This window comes from Filicampus tigris, chromosome 18, assembly GCF_054856515.1.
Source record: "Filicampus tigris isolate MCC_2025a chromosome 18, RoL_Ftig_1.0, whole genome shotgun sequence".
Taxonomy (NCBI): Eukaryota; Metazoa; Chordata; class Actinopteri; order Syngnathiformes; family Syngnathidae; genus Filicampus; species Filicampus tigris.
The window spans coordinates 7,515,615-7,533,597 of NC_141234.1; the positions used below are offsets into that span (position 1 = coordinate 7,515,615).

General features: G+C 40.9%; 1 protein-coding gene across 1 annotated transcript in view; it reads right to left on the minus strand.

Moving 5' to 3' along the window:
- Window positions 1–17,983, minus strand: part of csmd3b (CUB and Sushi multiple domains 3b) — a 318,466-nt gene that overhangs the window by 160,444 nt on the left and 140,039 nt on the right. Inside the window, exon 7 of the mRNA XM_086013828.1 lies at window positions 17,553–17,665. Coding sequence (XP_085869954.1) covers window positions 17,553–17,665 — 113 coding nt within the window. The remainder of the gene's footprint in view (window positions 1–17,552; window positions 17,666–17,983) is intronic.

Sequence of the window (17,983 nt, forward strand, 5' to 3'; positions counted from 1 at the left end):
GACAGATAGGATTTAGGGAGGTTGGGCAGTGGGGGGCTAGTGGAGTGATGATTGAGGGGGTGACCGGGAAGGAGACAGCTGGGTTGAGTTGGGGGAAGAAAGGAGTGCGATCTTGGTGATCTCAGACGCTCTTTTGCAGGGAAACTGAGTGGTAGGACTTGAGCTTATCACCAAAGCGCTCCAAGCCGACAGCATCACCTAAATGCAAATTTTGCAGCGAACACAGACCCCAGAACCAACCTTAGCGTCCCCCCCTTCTAGTGTGAGCAAGGCCAGTTTGGGCCAGATGGGTAAGAATACCCCATTCCATTGTTTTTAGCAATTTTAGCATTAGCCTTCCTAATCCAAAGCGAATAATTTTTTATTTGAATTCAAGTTGAGTAAATTGTTGTGGTACAAACTTACCCCCAAAGTCAAATCACTCTCATATTTTAAAAAAAACTAAACAATAAAAAAGCACAGCTTATTGCAAAGACTACACACTATACACCGTTTTAATGTAGTTTCAGCTATGCTAATGAGGACTTGTTGCCTTAAATGAATGGATGTTTTGTTCTTTATTATTAATGTAGATGTCAATGGTTAATTACTATGTAAAGAATGCTTAATTATATGGTAATACATGTAAGCACAGGAACCCCCCACGAGGAGCCGGTGGGCGGAGACGATTGATCGCTATCGCGCAAATTAACGACTTCTAGATAGCTCATTTAACTGAGAGACGCCTCGCTATTGTTGCCGGGGCGACGCTCATCACTCGCCCGAGACGTCCCTCCTCCTTTTCCGAAAAAGCTTCCTCAATATGAATAGCATCCATTACTCGGCTAATGAGGGCCATCGCGCTTAAAACTTTTTTGGAAAGGAGAAAACGAGGACGTAATTGACTTAATGGGCGGGATAAATTTGACTCCAAACGAGTCTCGGCTGCAGACAAACCAGTAAAAAAGAAAGGAAATGAACATACTTTTATGTACAGTAATTAGTTCGGTTCAAGCTTCTCTCCGGAGTCTTTCCACGGGAATGCCTTTGCTAAAGACCCCTCGCCAACCCTCTTATCTCAACACACAAATACACACATGCAGGGTCATCCATCATTGGCCGCCCCCCAGTGATTGGATGTCGGGTTGTGACCTGTTGGCCTATTGATTTTGTAGCCCGCGGTATTGGGTGTTGCGATGCTTGAGGTGGTTGGTCGTCCTATCTGAGACACATTTAACACAACACACACAAGGGGGCTATTGCCACATTGCTTTCATCACTTTTTCATTCAGGCTTCCATTAAATTACATTCCCCTTTTCAAATCATTTGATCTCTTTCATTCCAAGTGAAAATGGCTGCATTGCAGTTCATCTTTTTTTTTTTTTTGCAATATACAGTATATTTTGGGGGTGGGGTTCACATTTTGTACTGGCAAGTTTGAATTTAGAAAAGAAATGCTAAGAGGCAGAGAAGGTCCCCAACAAACTTACCGTAGTCGTCGTCGTCAGCACATTGCTGGATGTGTTGCGGCGCCATCTTTTAAAGTAGCAGTTGTTTGCAACTAACTGAAGGCTTATAACTATTGTAAAATCTATGCTAATACTGATTAGCCAGTCCATGGCTTTTAACATTATATATTAGCATTAAGCTAACAGACCATTAATATATAGTTTGGTTAAACATTTTGGTGTGTTACAATCAAATGTTAAATTGTCTTCTGTTTAAGGTGTCAGTGCTTGAAGCAGGCCCGCTTCGCTTCTTTTTGGAGAGGACTACGAGAGAGTATTTTTGTTTCCTCAAAGAGCTGTGTTGTATGATAGTCTCCCATTTCTTGACAGTGAAAGACTGAGGACAAGTGCAAAGGAATACTTTCAAAAGTATGTTTTAATAAAGTCCGTTTACCTTATCCAGACTTGCCTACAATATACAAAGGAAAACCCCCTAAAATAATCGCTAAAAAATCTCCGATATTGCGGCGGCTTACCGCTTTACGTTGTGAGAGTAAAGCTGTCTGATCCGCCTACCGAAGACATGGACATTTCATAGTTCCATCACAACACTTTACTCGGTCGCCATCAGCCACGCCAGAGTCTCTTGCTGGTTTACTGCCACACGCCCTCAATTATTTATCTTCACCTTTTCTTCCTCCCTAATTACTCGCTCCGTCTTTCCATCGCTACCTCACTCTTCCTCACCCCTTACGCACCCCACACATGCCTCTGGTCCGCCATAACCATCATTCCCGTCTCAGTCGCTTCATTACAAGCTGCTGGTTTTATGGCCCATCTGTAGACTGATCTGCATTCGTCACACGCACCTAGATACGGAGTGGCCGGGATATAGTCATCTAGCCATCAGCGCGCACACTCGGGCAAGCGTTTTCCTGTTTTTTTTTATTCCTCCCTAGGTAAGCAATTACAGTTAAGGGTAAAAATAAATAAATAAATAAATAAAGGAAAACACTGAAAGAAAAATAATAGAAAAAGAGAGAAACATTCAAGGAATTGGTTTTTTTTTCGCCTCTGTCAGCATCATCTTGGATTAAAGAGGAGTCAACTTCATTTTTTTCCCCCCTCAACAGAACAGCTCAAAGAACGCATGAAAGATCCATTTAACGTGTGTGATGGATGAATCCAGCAGAAAATCCAACAAGAGGCATTTTCCATAAACTATCAGATTTGAAGGAATATTCAAATGAGCCGCATTCATCTCACGTTCGTTACGTTCATACATTGCTTAAGTTCACGTTAATATTAACTGCAAGCGGGTAAATCCTACTTTCATTTGACTTACACTGCAGATCTAAATCAGTGCACCTGTCATTATTAGCTTGACTGGATGGAGTCTTCACCCAATAAGTTTACATGCAAGCAATCCACCTTCTTATTAGCAGTGTTTCCCACGCACACAATACCGCAAAAAATCTTTGAGATTTGTATTTCTTCAAAAAAGTGAGCAGCATATGCTACTTCTTCCCATTTTTCTGCAGCGTTGTCAAATGTTTAAGGCTCATCCTCCGAAGCCCTCAGAGAACTCCATTATATTCAGAATTCGCTCACATTTCCACTCCAGAGGCCTGTCCCCCCCAAGAACCTTCGCTGCCTTCTCATCCCGCCATGCATCAAGTTCAAAGTACTCCTCACTTTCAAAGGCTCTCCAAACCACCTGGCCCCTTCCTACTGCTCAAACCTGCTCCGTCACGAGTGGGGTACGAATACATTACAGTAATACTAAGAGCTTTACATTCTCTTTATGGTTCGTGGTACGAGTTCCCAAAAGGAAGTGATGTACAGTAGGTGACAGGAAGTGGAAATGCCTTGCGCTCAAGACATATGTCTGCTGTGTAAGCAAATGCAGCGTAGCTCAGTGTCTGGCTAGCACAAATCGTGATTAGCCATACTACTTTTAGAGTGGCTTACTACATACCATATTTAATAAAACAATGGGGTTTTATTAGTCTTTCAGCACACCATTATCCATCATCCGTAGCAAGAGTTATTTCAGTGGCAAGGCAACCTTGGAGCAAACGGTGAAAGGGTGTAATGTTTTGCTGCACGATTTGAAATGGGTAAAGAGCAACCATCATATCCAAGTCCATCTCTGAAAACGATACAAAATTACTCATGTTATCCTGTTTTCCATATATTGTTTTTTGTATTATTGTAATATTTAAGAGTTGTTTATGAATGACAGTTGGGCCTGCTTAGAAAATGTGGTTTCAAATGACTATGGCTATAAAGAGATTTCTTTTCAGACACTTTTGGGGAGCTATTGTGACCTTGTAAATTGATTTAAAGGGGTTAATCACACCACTTTTACATCAATGCACATCCATTTGTATTGCTTTATTGAAAGGTTCAGTGGGAAAACTTTTTCAGCAGTCGGCTAAACTTTGGAATGATTTTTTCCTTTCAGAAGACGTGACATTTAGCGGTTTCAGCTCTAATATTTGTGATATATTAGCAGTATTGACAGCAAGACGACGTCTGACTCCCTTCACTTTTAATAAAATATCCGCTGAGCTGTCATTCAGATGACAAACAATGGCGTCTGAACTCACACACACGCACACAGAGGCACGCGGTGTGATAATGGTATTATTGAATGTGTGGCTTTAAAATGAGAAGATAAATGTGGCAATGAGCCAGCCGCTGTTTAAAAAAAAGGGACAAATTCTACACATAAAAGCCTTCGCATGGTAAAATTGAGCAGTTTAAAGGTGATCATGTTGGGAAAATGCATAACAAAAGGATGGCAGACAAGTTGGAGTGGGTGAAGCAGAAGAACGACAGTGTAACTTTTTTAAAATTTGTTATGAGATCCGTTTTATAGTGTTGAATGGCAATAGACTGAATATCCCAGAGGCTATATACACACATTTTTATTTTTGTTCTTAAAAGCTACACAATGACTGTCTTTAAATCAACAAAAAATGCATTTTAAAAAATGAAAAAAAAATTGAATATGCCATTTTTTGATTGCACTTTTATTTATCTTTTTTTTTATCTTTGTTTTACGATTACAATTGTTATTAGGTGTGTCCACCAGATGGAGCTACTTTGTACTCATTTAAAGCCTGGAGCAACATTTCAGAGCTTACCACTAAAATGACAACTATGGGTAATGATGCTGGAAAATGATGTCTCTTTTCGCATGCTGCTTTGCAAAAGTGTGCAACAATAAAGGGTTATCACCGACAAAGGAGAAAATACACATCCAGCCATCCGTCCCTCCATTATCCTATTAATTATATTAGCTTTTTACGTTGTTTTTACAACAGTTTCTTTTCAAAGACTTTTTGCGTGTCGATATTAGGTGTCATCGGGTACAGAGGTGGGGAAGTGCCGATGTGGAGTAAACATTTTTGACAGTCAAATGAGTTCGGACGTATTTGCAAGTACGTTTCGACGTACTTGTAGCCTAAATACTAAAAACGTAATGCCATAATGAAACTTCCCAGCGTTACAGTCCAACCTACCTAAACTTTAGCCACAACATTAGCATGTAAAGCTCAAAGTATGTTTTTAAAAACCTGTGTTGTCAGCAACTAACTTTCACACAGCGCAAACTTATAAAGCCAGTGATGAATATCTCGAATACAGCTACAATTGTGGCCACCTCTGCGCCAGTGCAATTAAACACAGTTATCATTATCATTATTTATGGAGGCACAAACAGCAGGGGGCGGGGAAAGAGGTTGTATCTGTCGACATCTGGCTGTCGTGAAGATGCGTCTGTACCCACGCTAGTATATTGCTACGCTCGTGGAGATCAAACATTACAGGAACGTCTCGGTGGGTCTGTACCACACAGCAAATGCACCTTCATCCCTGCAGCAACCAGGCACCTGGCTTTATAGCGTTGATGCCTTGATGTTGCATGTGTACTGTGTGAACGTTTAGTCACAGGGGTTATCTGAGAAGTTTGTAAGATGTATATACATATACATACATAATATCAAATAAATGCTGTTATTCATTCTAGTTTTCTTCAATTACCACTCTGTATTGCGAAATAACAGTGATAAAAAAATACATACAATACAATAAATAATACCAATCGTTATTACATCATAATTAAATGCTGCCATTAAAGCTACTTCATTATATGTCTCACAAAGTTAATTAGGCCTGACTGAAAATATATTTTAAAAAATGTTAACGACAAAATAGATTCAAATGATTTATTTATTTATCTTGAACAGATTTCATTTACACAAAAGAAAAAAAAAACCTTGTGACGGTGCTGTACACTAAGAGACAGGCACACTATAGTAGAATTATAACAGTTGCAGTCCAAAGAAAAATACACTTGAGACTGCATTACCATTTGAGAATATTCGCTGAATGATGGCACCTGTACACAACTGCTGGACATAAATAAAAAAAAATGGTACCTGAGTGATCATTCAATCACATTGCTGGATAACTATCCGGTGACACGTGAGTGACTGCTAGAAACGGGTCGATCGTTTTGGAGACGGCGGCGCCGTCCGCCGTAATTAGCTAATTTTCAGTGGGCGAGATTCTCTTTGCCGAGACATCAACCCAACATGTCGCCTTCCATTTGATTTCCATCTTCTTGTGTCCATAAGTGAATCAGCACATGACAGCTATCCGAGTGCTCACAGGGTTACACAAGAAGGGCCAATTAGAGGCCCTTCACCTCCACTTTGCTGCTCCGCATGTGTGCATCGAGCTCGTCTGTGTGTACACAAGACAAGTGTGTTTTCCACTCAGAGTTCTTAACGCTACTAGCTGGGGTGATCAATGCCACTTCAACAAAGCTATCAATACATCTCACGAACATACTGCGAGCAGTGGTAGACGGGCGCAAGCGCCCCCCTTTGTAATAGTGAATAAAGAGTGAAAATGATCAAACTTTGACATCAAGTTTGTGTGTCCTGATATGACGGGCACGTCTACCCAATTGCATGACGTCTGGTGAACCTGGAGCTAATTTCTTCCAAATTCCAAGAGCTTTATCGAAGATTTTTCGACATCAAGGATATCCAGTTTAAGGTCCATGTACTGCAATGGTATGCTCTTTGTCCTCAGTAGGACACAGTTGCATACTACAAAGTATTAGGACTACTACATGTTATAAGCGAGGAAAAATTTCTCTAGTTGACAAATTACTACCAACGACTTAATGGCATTGACGTTTTACTAATATCTAACACCACTAGTCATAATAGTCGTGTGCAAATGTAAGCTACTCACATTTAGTTGTCCCAAAGTTGTCATACTTGTTTGCAGAAATGAAGAGAATGACTTTTCACACTGCACTTAGCGACGCACCACCGAAACCATTCATTCTGTATGAACAGTGTTACGTAAGGTGGGTGTTTGCCATTGCCGTGCCACGCTTTGAATTGAAAAGAAAAAAAAAAATGATTCTGAAGCGTTGTCGGTGTGATGTCACAAGGCACATCCAATAGGCAAAGTGACTTTAGAGAGTGAACAGCAATAAATATATGTGGTCAATTGTCTAAATAGTGAGGACTAATACATGGACCCTTAAACTGGACATCAAGAATAAATGCTCAGAGGGCTTTCCATAAGTGACAATAAAAGAACATCTTTCACCTTGGCGTGAATTCAAACTAGCTGTGTGAATATCAGGCTCCAGTATTAATTAAAAGGTGGGAATGCTAATTGGCTCGATCAATAACGGGTCGTTAGGCCCAGAGGGAGGGAGCCTGCGACCAATAGGAAATCGTTATGTGTGCGACATGCGCACACATGCACTTTTGAAAAGAGTGCCATCTGGAAAGATGGCGTCACCTCACAGAGAGTGCAGAAGCAGATGGGGTTAGCGAAAGCAGATCGAAAGCTACAGTATGTCCCTAAAACTGAATCAATATCCATTAAGAGACTGTACACCACAGAGAAGCAGAGAGACTGAGGGAACAAGATTTCCAAAAGAAGATCAGATGCCATATGTGACATTGAACAGAGCTGAGTAAGTGAATGCGGCCTTTGAGAGCTGATCAATAGCACATGACACTTCTTTGCTTGCTGCACACGCATAGGCGCTCTCTTGTTTTATATTTCAATGCCTTCTTTGCTTTAGTCTCAGGATTCCATCAGCCATTGTCACTATGATGTTCAGTCCCATGGACATGATGTGCTGCAGCTCAACCTTGGCCAAAGCAAGCCTCATAGTATCTTCTCCTCGGGACGGCATCAAAAATGCAGACATTTGTTTGTTTGTGTGGAATTAATGTTGATAAATTTGCTGTCTAAAACGGGTTATCGATTGGGGTTAATAGGGTGAATTGATTGATTGATGTCAACAAAGGCCTAGAGCCATGTAGACACGGTTAGAGTATGTGGCGTCAGTGGAAGCTAAGACCAAGGGAAGCGCATTGGGCTCCTACAAAAGAAAATAACTGCAGAACAATACCCAGCCCCATGAAAAGGTTTGTCAAACAACTGATCCGGCCACAGTCGATAACTTTGCCAATTAAATGATGGCAACCCACCATCATAAAATCTGCTGAACAAATGTGCCCTACTGATTGAAGTTCCAGACCAAGTGATTGCACGCTCTCTGTAATATTGGCAAACAGTTCCCACAACCGACACATTTGGTGAAACAACGAACCCCCCGCCCCCGTTGAGAACTTTGCCAAAAAAGGCCATCCTACGTTGGCAAAACCTTCTTTGTCATCCTCCACCTTCCATATTGATACAACAGGACTTACTTGATGGCCGAACTGAAAAAGAAAGTTTTGTTCTGCCAATTTTTCTGAAGACAAAGTTGTTCTTCAGCATGGTGAAAGCCACCTGTGCCTTGCAAACATGCCCCCGAGCGTCTCTGTTATCTTCCAAAGTAGACAAATGAGTCCACCTCCCTTGATGGGCTCTCCACTGACCATGACTATTATTCTGGCAATGGCATTGATCTTACAAAAACTGTCTTCTTTGTATTGATCTGGAGCCCTGTCTCGACTGATGTTCTCTCTGGGCAGAGTGGTCTTATCTTACATCTGGTTGCGGCCGAGTGAGTGAAAAGTCAAGGTCATCCCGTTGTGTTTACTGTATTCCATCCCTGTTCATCCCCACTGTAGTAGTCTTCATGATCCAGGAGGAAGTGACAATGGACAACCTTGGCCAACTCCTGTCTTCACCTCAAAGTGTTTTGACAACTCACCAGCATAAGAAACTCGGCACTCCTGATAGGTCTCTTAGTCGTGGATATAGAGGTGGGAGTTTGTAAGCCTGAATCCAGCCTGCTGGTGTTGGAGCTTAGGTTCAACTTTTTACACCCTCTCCAGTTTAATTATTCACATTGATAGGATCATGATTCCATTAAAGTCCAAGAGATCTCCTTTTGTAGACAGCTTGGCTATGATTCTGGGCATCATGATAGCTTGGTAAATACATCTGCCTCCCAGTTCTGAATTTTGGGGTTCAAATCTCAGCTCGTGCTTTCCTGTTTTGGGTTAGGGTTAAGGTTAGGTTTTCCATGATCTTTATGCTCCCTAAGATTGAAGATGTACCCCCGACCGAATGGATTAGGATCCCTTCACACAGTTGCTATATCACGATACCATTGGGAAACATTACGATTAGAACCTGTAGTGTCTACAGTTTCTCAATGTTTACCAACTTGTAACAGACATCTTCAACTCTATAACCTTTCCTGAAGTTCTCCTGCGAAGAACTACCAACTTTGAAAGTGTCTCTCTGCTTGATGTGAATGCGGTAATGAACATTGACTCCCCTAGGGGTCGCCGGAGGGTATTTTTTGCTTTTTCACTCTTCCCTTCAGCAGCCACTTCAGACGGATCTTTGACTTGTCCTCAAAGAAAGTGACAGCAAGTGTGCTGACAGCGGGGTGGAGGCCTGTGCAAGGTTAATCCTGCTAAGTGATGTATGAATCATTAAGCAGTACGCCATGTACACATTAGTGCCTGTAGAGACATGCCCAGCATGCACGCGCGTCTTCGTAGAAGTCTGTTAAACTCTGGTGAATACTTTATTGAAAGTTCAAGCATTGCTTATATGCAAATCGTGGCCAATAGGTGTGAACTGGTGTGATGGTCTTTTAGGAGGTCAACCTTTCCTTTTTAATCAAACAATAATACAAGCATATTACAATTTATGCCAAGTAAAGCTGCAGTTTCAAACGAAATAAAGATAGCTATTACATAGAAATTCAGAGAAATAGCCAGAAAAAAAACAGTTAAAGTAGCATATTTTCATAAGGTAAGATAATATTTAATATTGAGCAGGTAAGAAGCATTATTCATATAGGCTCATAAGTTGGTTATTTAATGTTTGTATGTCAGTGAATGGAGACAATGACAGTTAGTAGCTGTAATGCAATTTTAGAAAAACAACTTTCTCCATGTGATCGGATATTGCCTGAAGCAGGATGTGGCTCATTGCCCGAGGTTAATTTTTAACTGTCTGTTGCAAGTAACCATTGTATGTTTGCAGTTACGGGGATGCTTGTGTTCATTATAAGTGAGACGGCGGTTGTCGTGTTAGGAAAAACACCTTGCATACTGCATTCATTCCACTTCTTGCAATTATTGTTGTTTTCCTGTGGTTAACACACCATTATATGACTTACCCTGTGACTGTCTATTAAAGTAGTGGCCACGATTTAAAGAAATATGGTATAAGAGGGTATACGAGAATGTGCTCTAACGCCATCAGTGCACGAGTTGCTTGGCTAGCTTTAGTATGTGCGTGTCAATCTGTGGGGGGTATCTAATAGGCATGCTTATTGCAGTGTGACTTATTAAATTTAACGTCACGGCAACCTCCCCGGAGAGCTGAGTGACACATACAAGATTGCATGCAAGGACATGATCACTAAAACGTATAAACATTACATTCATAGGTCAAAATAAGAAGCACACTTTATATTTGGGAGATTCCATGGCCGTATTTTGAATGGATACTTTTTTTTTCCACCGCACTAGTGAAATAAGTCAGTGGGAGAATGAGTGACTCAGAAATGTCAACATCATGGCATTTAAATGATCTCGTAAAAATCAAGCCAGTTGACTGATGTTTTCAAACATTCAAGGTATGACATTGCCCATCCATCAGTCAATTGTCCCATTTATCAATTCCTTCGGTCAACCATGCCTCCATCATTTACTGTATATTAAACCATCTCCAAAACAGGTGTAACATTATTAGGGTTAAAAAATACCGACATTGGTATATAAAGTTTTGTCCACGTACATTAGCAGATGAGAAAGGACAGGGGAGGAAAAGACTAGACAAGACTCAAGACCGGCTAGAACAGGCGAAGGCAGGACAGGACAAGACAGATGTACAAATAATTTCCAAGTGAGTCAGTAATATTGTCTAAAATGTGTCTGACAGGACTGAATTTGGTACCAATGAATCATTTTCAAGTTGTCTATGATTCCTTCACAAAAAGTAGTGAACATCATTCAGATGCGGTCAATATATCATCTGCCGCACATCAAATTCCTTTTGTGACGCCTGCTACACTTTAATTAAAATATCAAGGTGTCACACCGACGACCAATTTTTGGTACGTTTTGGGGACATTTTTCTCAGGCTTACACAAATTGGATTTTTGTAGTTTCTTTGGACATGAGACATCATCAGAGTCCTGTCAAGGCAAGATCCATTAACTGCAACGCCGTTATTATGTCATCACACTGACACACGGACATACTGTCATTACAGCACCACTATAACAGACTGCTGAATCTCTTTTATAGATATTAAAAGGAGACATGCATTTTTCATCACTGAAAGCAGTTCACATGTCTCAGTGACAAAATAAGCCAAACATAAACATGATACACAGTTGATCGACCTCTCCAAATGTATGACAATGAATAAGCCTAAAACATTGCTTGTAAAGTTAAGGTCTCATGATGGTGAAACTTTAGACTACATCAATCCAATGGGAAATTGTGTTTCTGTGGTGTAACTTTAAGGTGTACTTTTCACCTGGAGGACGGATTAACATGGGGGAATCTGCGGCGTACATGCATTTCCATTACGGACACCCACCTCCGCATTCGCATCCAGGGCTCTACACCCCCATTTTGTCTCCAGGGAGAGTGCTGACATTTTCTCCCTCATTTGAAATGCATGACCCGAGCCACACTCGCGCATATGTGCACAGCCTCATGCGTATTTGCCGGTACGCCACATGTAACAGTGGGGGAAATAAGAGATGAAAGAAATAGATGTAAAACAAGTAGGGGCGAAAAATAAAACAAGACACGTGTGCTAAAACTGCTAGTCTTGAGATATGTATGTTATTGTAGTGAAGTAAGAGAGCAGTCACTTTGTCTGTGGGGAGCACAGGCTGTTACAGTGACAAAGAGACAGCTTCCAGTTGTGGAAGAACGCAATCAGGTGAAGCTTACAACTGCCACACACAAAAATAAAATTCATTTGGCTAAATTTTCTTGATTGACTTTGGGGAAAATACAGTGTGAATAGGTTCATTTTAGTCATATTATTCCCAAGGCCAATGTATAAAACCAGCAAATGGTGTCAATGAATTACGTTGATGTGAATGGAGGCGCTGCATTTAGACAAAAGTAACGCTTTGTTCACACCCTTGGGGAATGTTGGTGGCAAAAGGCTATGTTGAAGTGAGTTGAGGATTTTCATTTCGACAAAACTAGTGCCATCTTGTTGCATCGATAGGCATCTTCTTTTTCTCAATTTGCGCAAGGCTCAGTCAAAGGTGATGCAGTACTTGGATGACAGTTAATAATGTTAAAATTCTAATTAAAACATTGTCTATAATGTGTGAGAGCCCATACCAACACTAATCACACTTGAAAGGCCACGAGTCACCTTCCAGGGCAAATCAATGCATCTGATGACAGAAGGCAAGGCCTCTTTCTGAGGTCCACACGCCACTGTATGCATCACCTTTGTTCATCAGCTCCATATGACCACATTTACTCGTCGATTAAGTTTTTCAATTAACACAGGAGGTCAAGTATGCCAGCAAAGCAGGGCTACATGCTTAATTACAGAAAGGTCGCCATCGCTAGTTATGTTTTATTCACTGGTAGCGTTTGTTTAACAAAGGTTGCATCCAAAATTCCTTAACAAAAAGATCCGAAATGAATAATTGTAAAAGTTTTTGGCTCACTGTTCTGTTTCATCATCTTGCAAAGAAAAAAATCGTATTTGATTTGAGATGTGGAGTTGAAGCCCAAGCTGAATATTAAAGATTCAAAACGATGTTCGCCAGGAACAAAAGTCAAAATTGCTTCAGCTTTTTTGGTCTGCAAAAAAACAAGCGGTGTCGTTGCTGTTTATGTGTCTCCCTGTCAGTGGAAATGCCACATCCATTACATGATTCAGTGTCTTTGTCAATACACACTCAAGCGGTGTCACCACAACTGATAATGTGACTTGATCACACTCACAAGAGGAGCGTAATAGAATACTTAAAAATACACACCGAGTATGCTTTTAAACCTCGGTGACATTTAGAGTTCATGCAGGCATTTTAGCCAGCAATTCGACATCCTGGCAGTGAGTTGGCACACCCCAGCTACCTCACACTTAGCCTCAAAGAAAGTTAAAACAAAGGTAGTGGAACCAAGTTTTAAATTAACCCGCCTGTTATTTTGCTGACTAAACGGACAGAAAATGTGTATGTTTTTAATCAAGCTTTTTTTTTTCCAATTAACATTTTTGAGTTAATCTATTTCAGTGGGTTCTCAACTTTCAACCTAAAAAGATCTCATGAATTTAGGAGTGATTTGCAAATAGTCCCTTCACAAAACAGCTGAATATAACGGCTAGTGCTAAGGGTAACTGTCAATTATTATAAAATATGGAAGGAGAGGTAAAATAATCGACAGATTGTTAAGAATTCAGGCGTACTGTGGAATTAATTATTGAGTCCAAATGACAGAACTAGAAACAAAATTAGGAAGAGTTCAGAACATTCTGTGATGCTCTGAGATTATTTGATGCTTTATCAAACGAAGGCCGAATGCCCAGTTAAGGTGTTCTTAAAACAAGTGAACAAGGTGAAGGAGGACAGTGAAAACGAAAAGAATAATTATTCAACATGGTGTGTGTGTGTGTGTGTGGGTGTGTCTGCGTGTGTGCGCGAGATCATCTGTGATTCCTTCTCATCAGCACAGTATCAAACCGCCTCTGACATGATGCTAAATAATACATCACTGTCTTTCTCTCCCTTACTCACGCACACACACACACGCACGCACGCACGCACATTCATACAAATACAGTGTGCTGCCCGATGAATTAATGATGGTGTGACGGTCTTCACAGGAACAAGTGGGGGGGGGGGGGGGGGGGGGGGGGGGCTAGTGTGTCGATGTCCCACAATGACATCAAAGCAAGAAAATGACAGATCTCATTCTTCATGCAAAATCCACGCACTGGACGAAAGTGTCGAGGAATCTTCCCCACACCAACATGGTGAATGGTGCCTGTGACGTTCCCAAACCAGGTGGGAATTGCTCCGGGTTAGAGCCGCCTTCTGATCACATGTCCGGTTAACCTCCGCTGACAGCATCGGCACCGGGGAGGAACCCCCGATGTGCTGTTTGACCCCATTCTCAACTCATATGCGCTGTTTTTATTCAGGACTGCTTAAGAGTTCTGTCTACTTGTATTTACAAATCATGCTGATACATTTCCAAGCAGGTGGGCTCCATCCACTCATTTCCTGGTCGATGTCACAGGACTCCATCAACCCAGGATGGATCACCAGTCTGAATTTGAGTGGGGCTTAATCCCACCCCAGTTGCACCAAAGTCAGCTATGTGAAGCACTACGCCAGCGTTTCCCAATCTTAACTGTGCAAAGGCACATATTCCACGGTGGAAAAAAAAAATCTCATGGGAGGCCAATCAAAATGTGTCCCAATTTAGAGAGAACAGCAAGTTGTGCCGCAAGAAATTGCCGCAACAAACTCCACAAATAATGTTGTACAATACATGCTAACAAAAAACACAGTTTTATCATTGTATGTTGTCATTGCCTCAAACTGGAGAACAAAAAAAAACACCCATTGCTCTAATTTTATACTAATTATATGCTTACAATACATGTCAAAACCCCCCAAAAATGAAATGCTTCCAATGGGAGTCTAACAGGAGGATTACATGCGGCGGAAATGGACCTGCCAAAAAAATCCATGTTGGATCATTCCGCCCTTGTACAGCTCTCTCCGGTGAATATTATGGGATGCTTCATATGGTGGATGGTGGCTGATGCACATATAAATAACGGGGGACTATTTAGACGACTCCCCAGGAAGCTCGCTGAGAGTGCAAACATTTCACGTTGCATGATGTGTCGTCCTGACAGTTTCCCCGTAGGAAAAAGCAGGGCTGGTCCCGACAGTACATGGTGCATTCATGAGGGCGAGGTTTTTCATGAAACATCTCATTGTGAAAGTGATTGTCTCATTCGATTGTATCAGAGAGTGATAAGCTAATACCTGTCACGTAACTACAGTATGTGTGGGGGACTGTTTTAATCTAATAGTTTAACTTTAAACCATTGTGCCACACGCAAAACACTAATATAATTTGAAACTCATCTTACAGCATTATAATATATTGTATAATAAATTGCTTGTGCACCGGCAATGTAGACTCCCCTAATTTTCACTAATGACCTAGGCAAACTTAGCTCTTCAACAAAGTGTCAAAGTAAATATTTACGTGATGTCAGATCATCTTTAATGATGCATTTAAACTTCCCGCACTAAACAAAGAGAGTTCACGTGTCGCAACAAGGTTTAAATGGGATCACGGCAGTTAACTTAATGTGACGCTTGTTTTGGCTGCACTTATATGAATAAAACGATCCAACACATCCTACATTTTCAAATATTTGCAAACATTGATTTTATGCTTCAAGGGTTAGTGTTTCAAACAATTGAGAAATGTGGTTTTATTTCCCCCAATGTAAATAAACAGTGGTGGCTGTTTTGGGATTTCATCACTGGTGACATTTATGTAACAAGAGAGCAAAATTACATGCATAAGACATCTTCTCCGTGGCTCAACATCGTAAATTGTGTATATTGTGCATATTTGGCCCCGCAGGACCAACACTCTTTACACTAACTTCCTCAATGATTACAAAGTTGTTGTTTTTTTTCCCCCAAAGTCTAAATTTGATCTGGAAACAGTGACGATAATGCATAAAGAGTTCTAATTTTAGCCACCTCTTCAGTCATTTTATTTATATATTTTTATAACTGGGCTTTCATCAGCGAGAATGATGTCAAGTTGTTTACTTCTGGCCTATGTAAAAGATGTCAATAGAAGATGTCAATAAAAGGTCGGAACAGAAAAATGTCATAAACTCAAAGCCGATTCTTCGTGTGATTCTTGTCAATTTAGCCATATTGTACTTACAACTTTCATATTTGCTAACCATTCTTGAAAAAAAAAAAAGGAAAAAAAAGAGAAAAAGCAAAACACATTAGTGGAATCAATCTTATAAGGTAACGTGACATCTCAAGTTATGTCACACTGGCATAAAAACGACCCCTGACAGGGGAAAGTTATTTCTTGTTCGTCTTCGAAAATGTAGGAAATAAGTTTAGTATTGTTTTTGGAGACAGCTGTACTGATAACCTGGGAACCCGTTTATTGGTTGCTTTAACTCATCAGTATGGGTAGTTTTTACCCCTGAATCAAAAACATCCTCAACTCAATGTGCTTGGTACAAATAACCCAGCATTGGCTGGGTCCCTTTTGGGCCCAACAGCCTTTCCACCCAATTTGCGTTACTTTTATTCCAGCACTTTAAAGAGAGGTGAGGCTGAATTATCCTCAATGTTTCATTTTACAGTGAGATCCACACTATAATTTTCCGAAAATAGTAAGTTGTCCTAAGCGTTAAGTCGGACAACAAGGTAAGCGGAAGAATTGACCTGTTGAATTTTATGAAGTAAGCGCAACACAGCAGTACAGGAAAAGCCATAACCTGAATTACTTTCCATGCGAACGAAAAAGTGGAGACCCATGAAATGAGTCGTTTTGGAGCCCAACCAGACTTTAATTCGATTCAACTGTCAGTTGGCCATTTCGCAATTAGTCTTGGAAGAGGCTAAATATGCACACTGTATGCTCAGCTTTTGAAACCTACCATTTTCACCAACTACAAAATTGAGGATTGGCACTTTGGACCCCCTAACAAAAAAAAAAAGTTTAAACTTCTCCCCACTACACTACATGTCTCAAACAGAGTCCCCAGTAAATGGGTTAATCGTGAAAATGTCCCACGTTTTGGGTCAGACGATGGCACTTTTACCGCCCGGCTCGATCGCTCACTGTGCGGCGCCCGGTCTTGACAACCGTTCACTGTGGAAAAGGAATTAAAGTGTCACACTCAAGCTGAAAAGTGAACATGTCAAATTCCTCGAGAACTTTTCCTGAACTGGGGATAAAAGAAAAACATTGGCGGCCCTTCATATTGCTATGGTGGAAGATCAAAACGGTGCCTTTTGGGACGCTGTAGAAGCCACATTCGTAATATAATGCCAATTGGTTTACTACTTATGTCAGAGTAACCAAATTTATCAGGCTTTGGTGGCGCACTCTTTTATTTATCTATTATCATAATCTCGCTCTGTGTTTCTTTTCCAGGGTTTGGTGCAGAAACTAGCCGCCACAATCTTTGCACTCACTCTATGCCACATTTGCCGGCATTTTTTTATGGCATGCTTCCGCGGCTTGTAAAATGTGTGCGTCGTTTTCAGATTTTGTTTCATCACAGTATCTTTTTCAGGCTTTTTTTGAGCACACTGCATCCAGTACATCACCACGGAAACAACTTGTGTACCCATCTCAATGTTGACTTGTCTGAAAACAACATTTTCAAAGGCCTTGCTCATTCAAATTGAGACGAGTCGTGCCTCATCGTTGTTGTTTTTGTTTTGTTTTGATTTCAGCAGTATTGCTACCAAAACACACACACACACACACACCCCCGCACACGCACCCCCACACACACACACACACACACACACACACACACACACACACACACACACACACACACACACAAGTAGCAACGCGTTGACGAATTCTGACCTTCGTAGATGAGCTTGAAGCCGTGTGCGGAGACGGCAAAGTCGCTCGTCAGCCTCAAAGAGAAGACATTCCCGGTGCTAGTGACTGGAGGAGGCACCTGGAACCCTGTTAACCTACAGAGACACACACAAATAAGTACATAAATACTCCAAACAAATCAACAACACACACATAATTTCTGAGTTGCCTCATTCTTGGTCAGCAAAACGCATGAAAACACAAACGCAACTTGGAATTTTATTTGTTGTTACTCGAGCCAGTTAACGTCAAGCATTTTATGAAACGGATTTTTCCTATCCTGTAGAAAATTGGGAACTTCACCAACAGTATTAATGTTGATGTACAACAATTGTTGCACACATAAATTGGCTTCCAGGAAATCATCTTCCTATTCATACTCGGCTAGTTTGATTACACCTCTATTTGTGTTT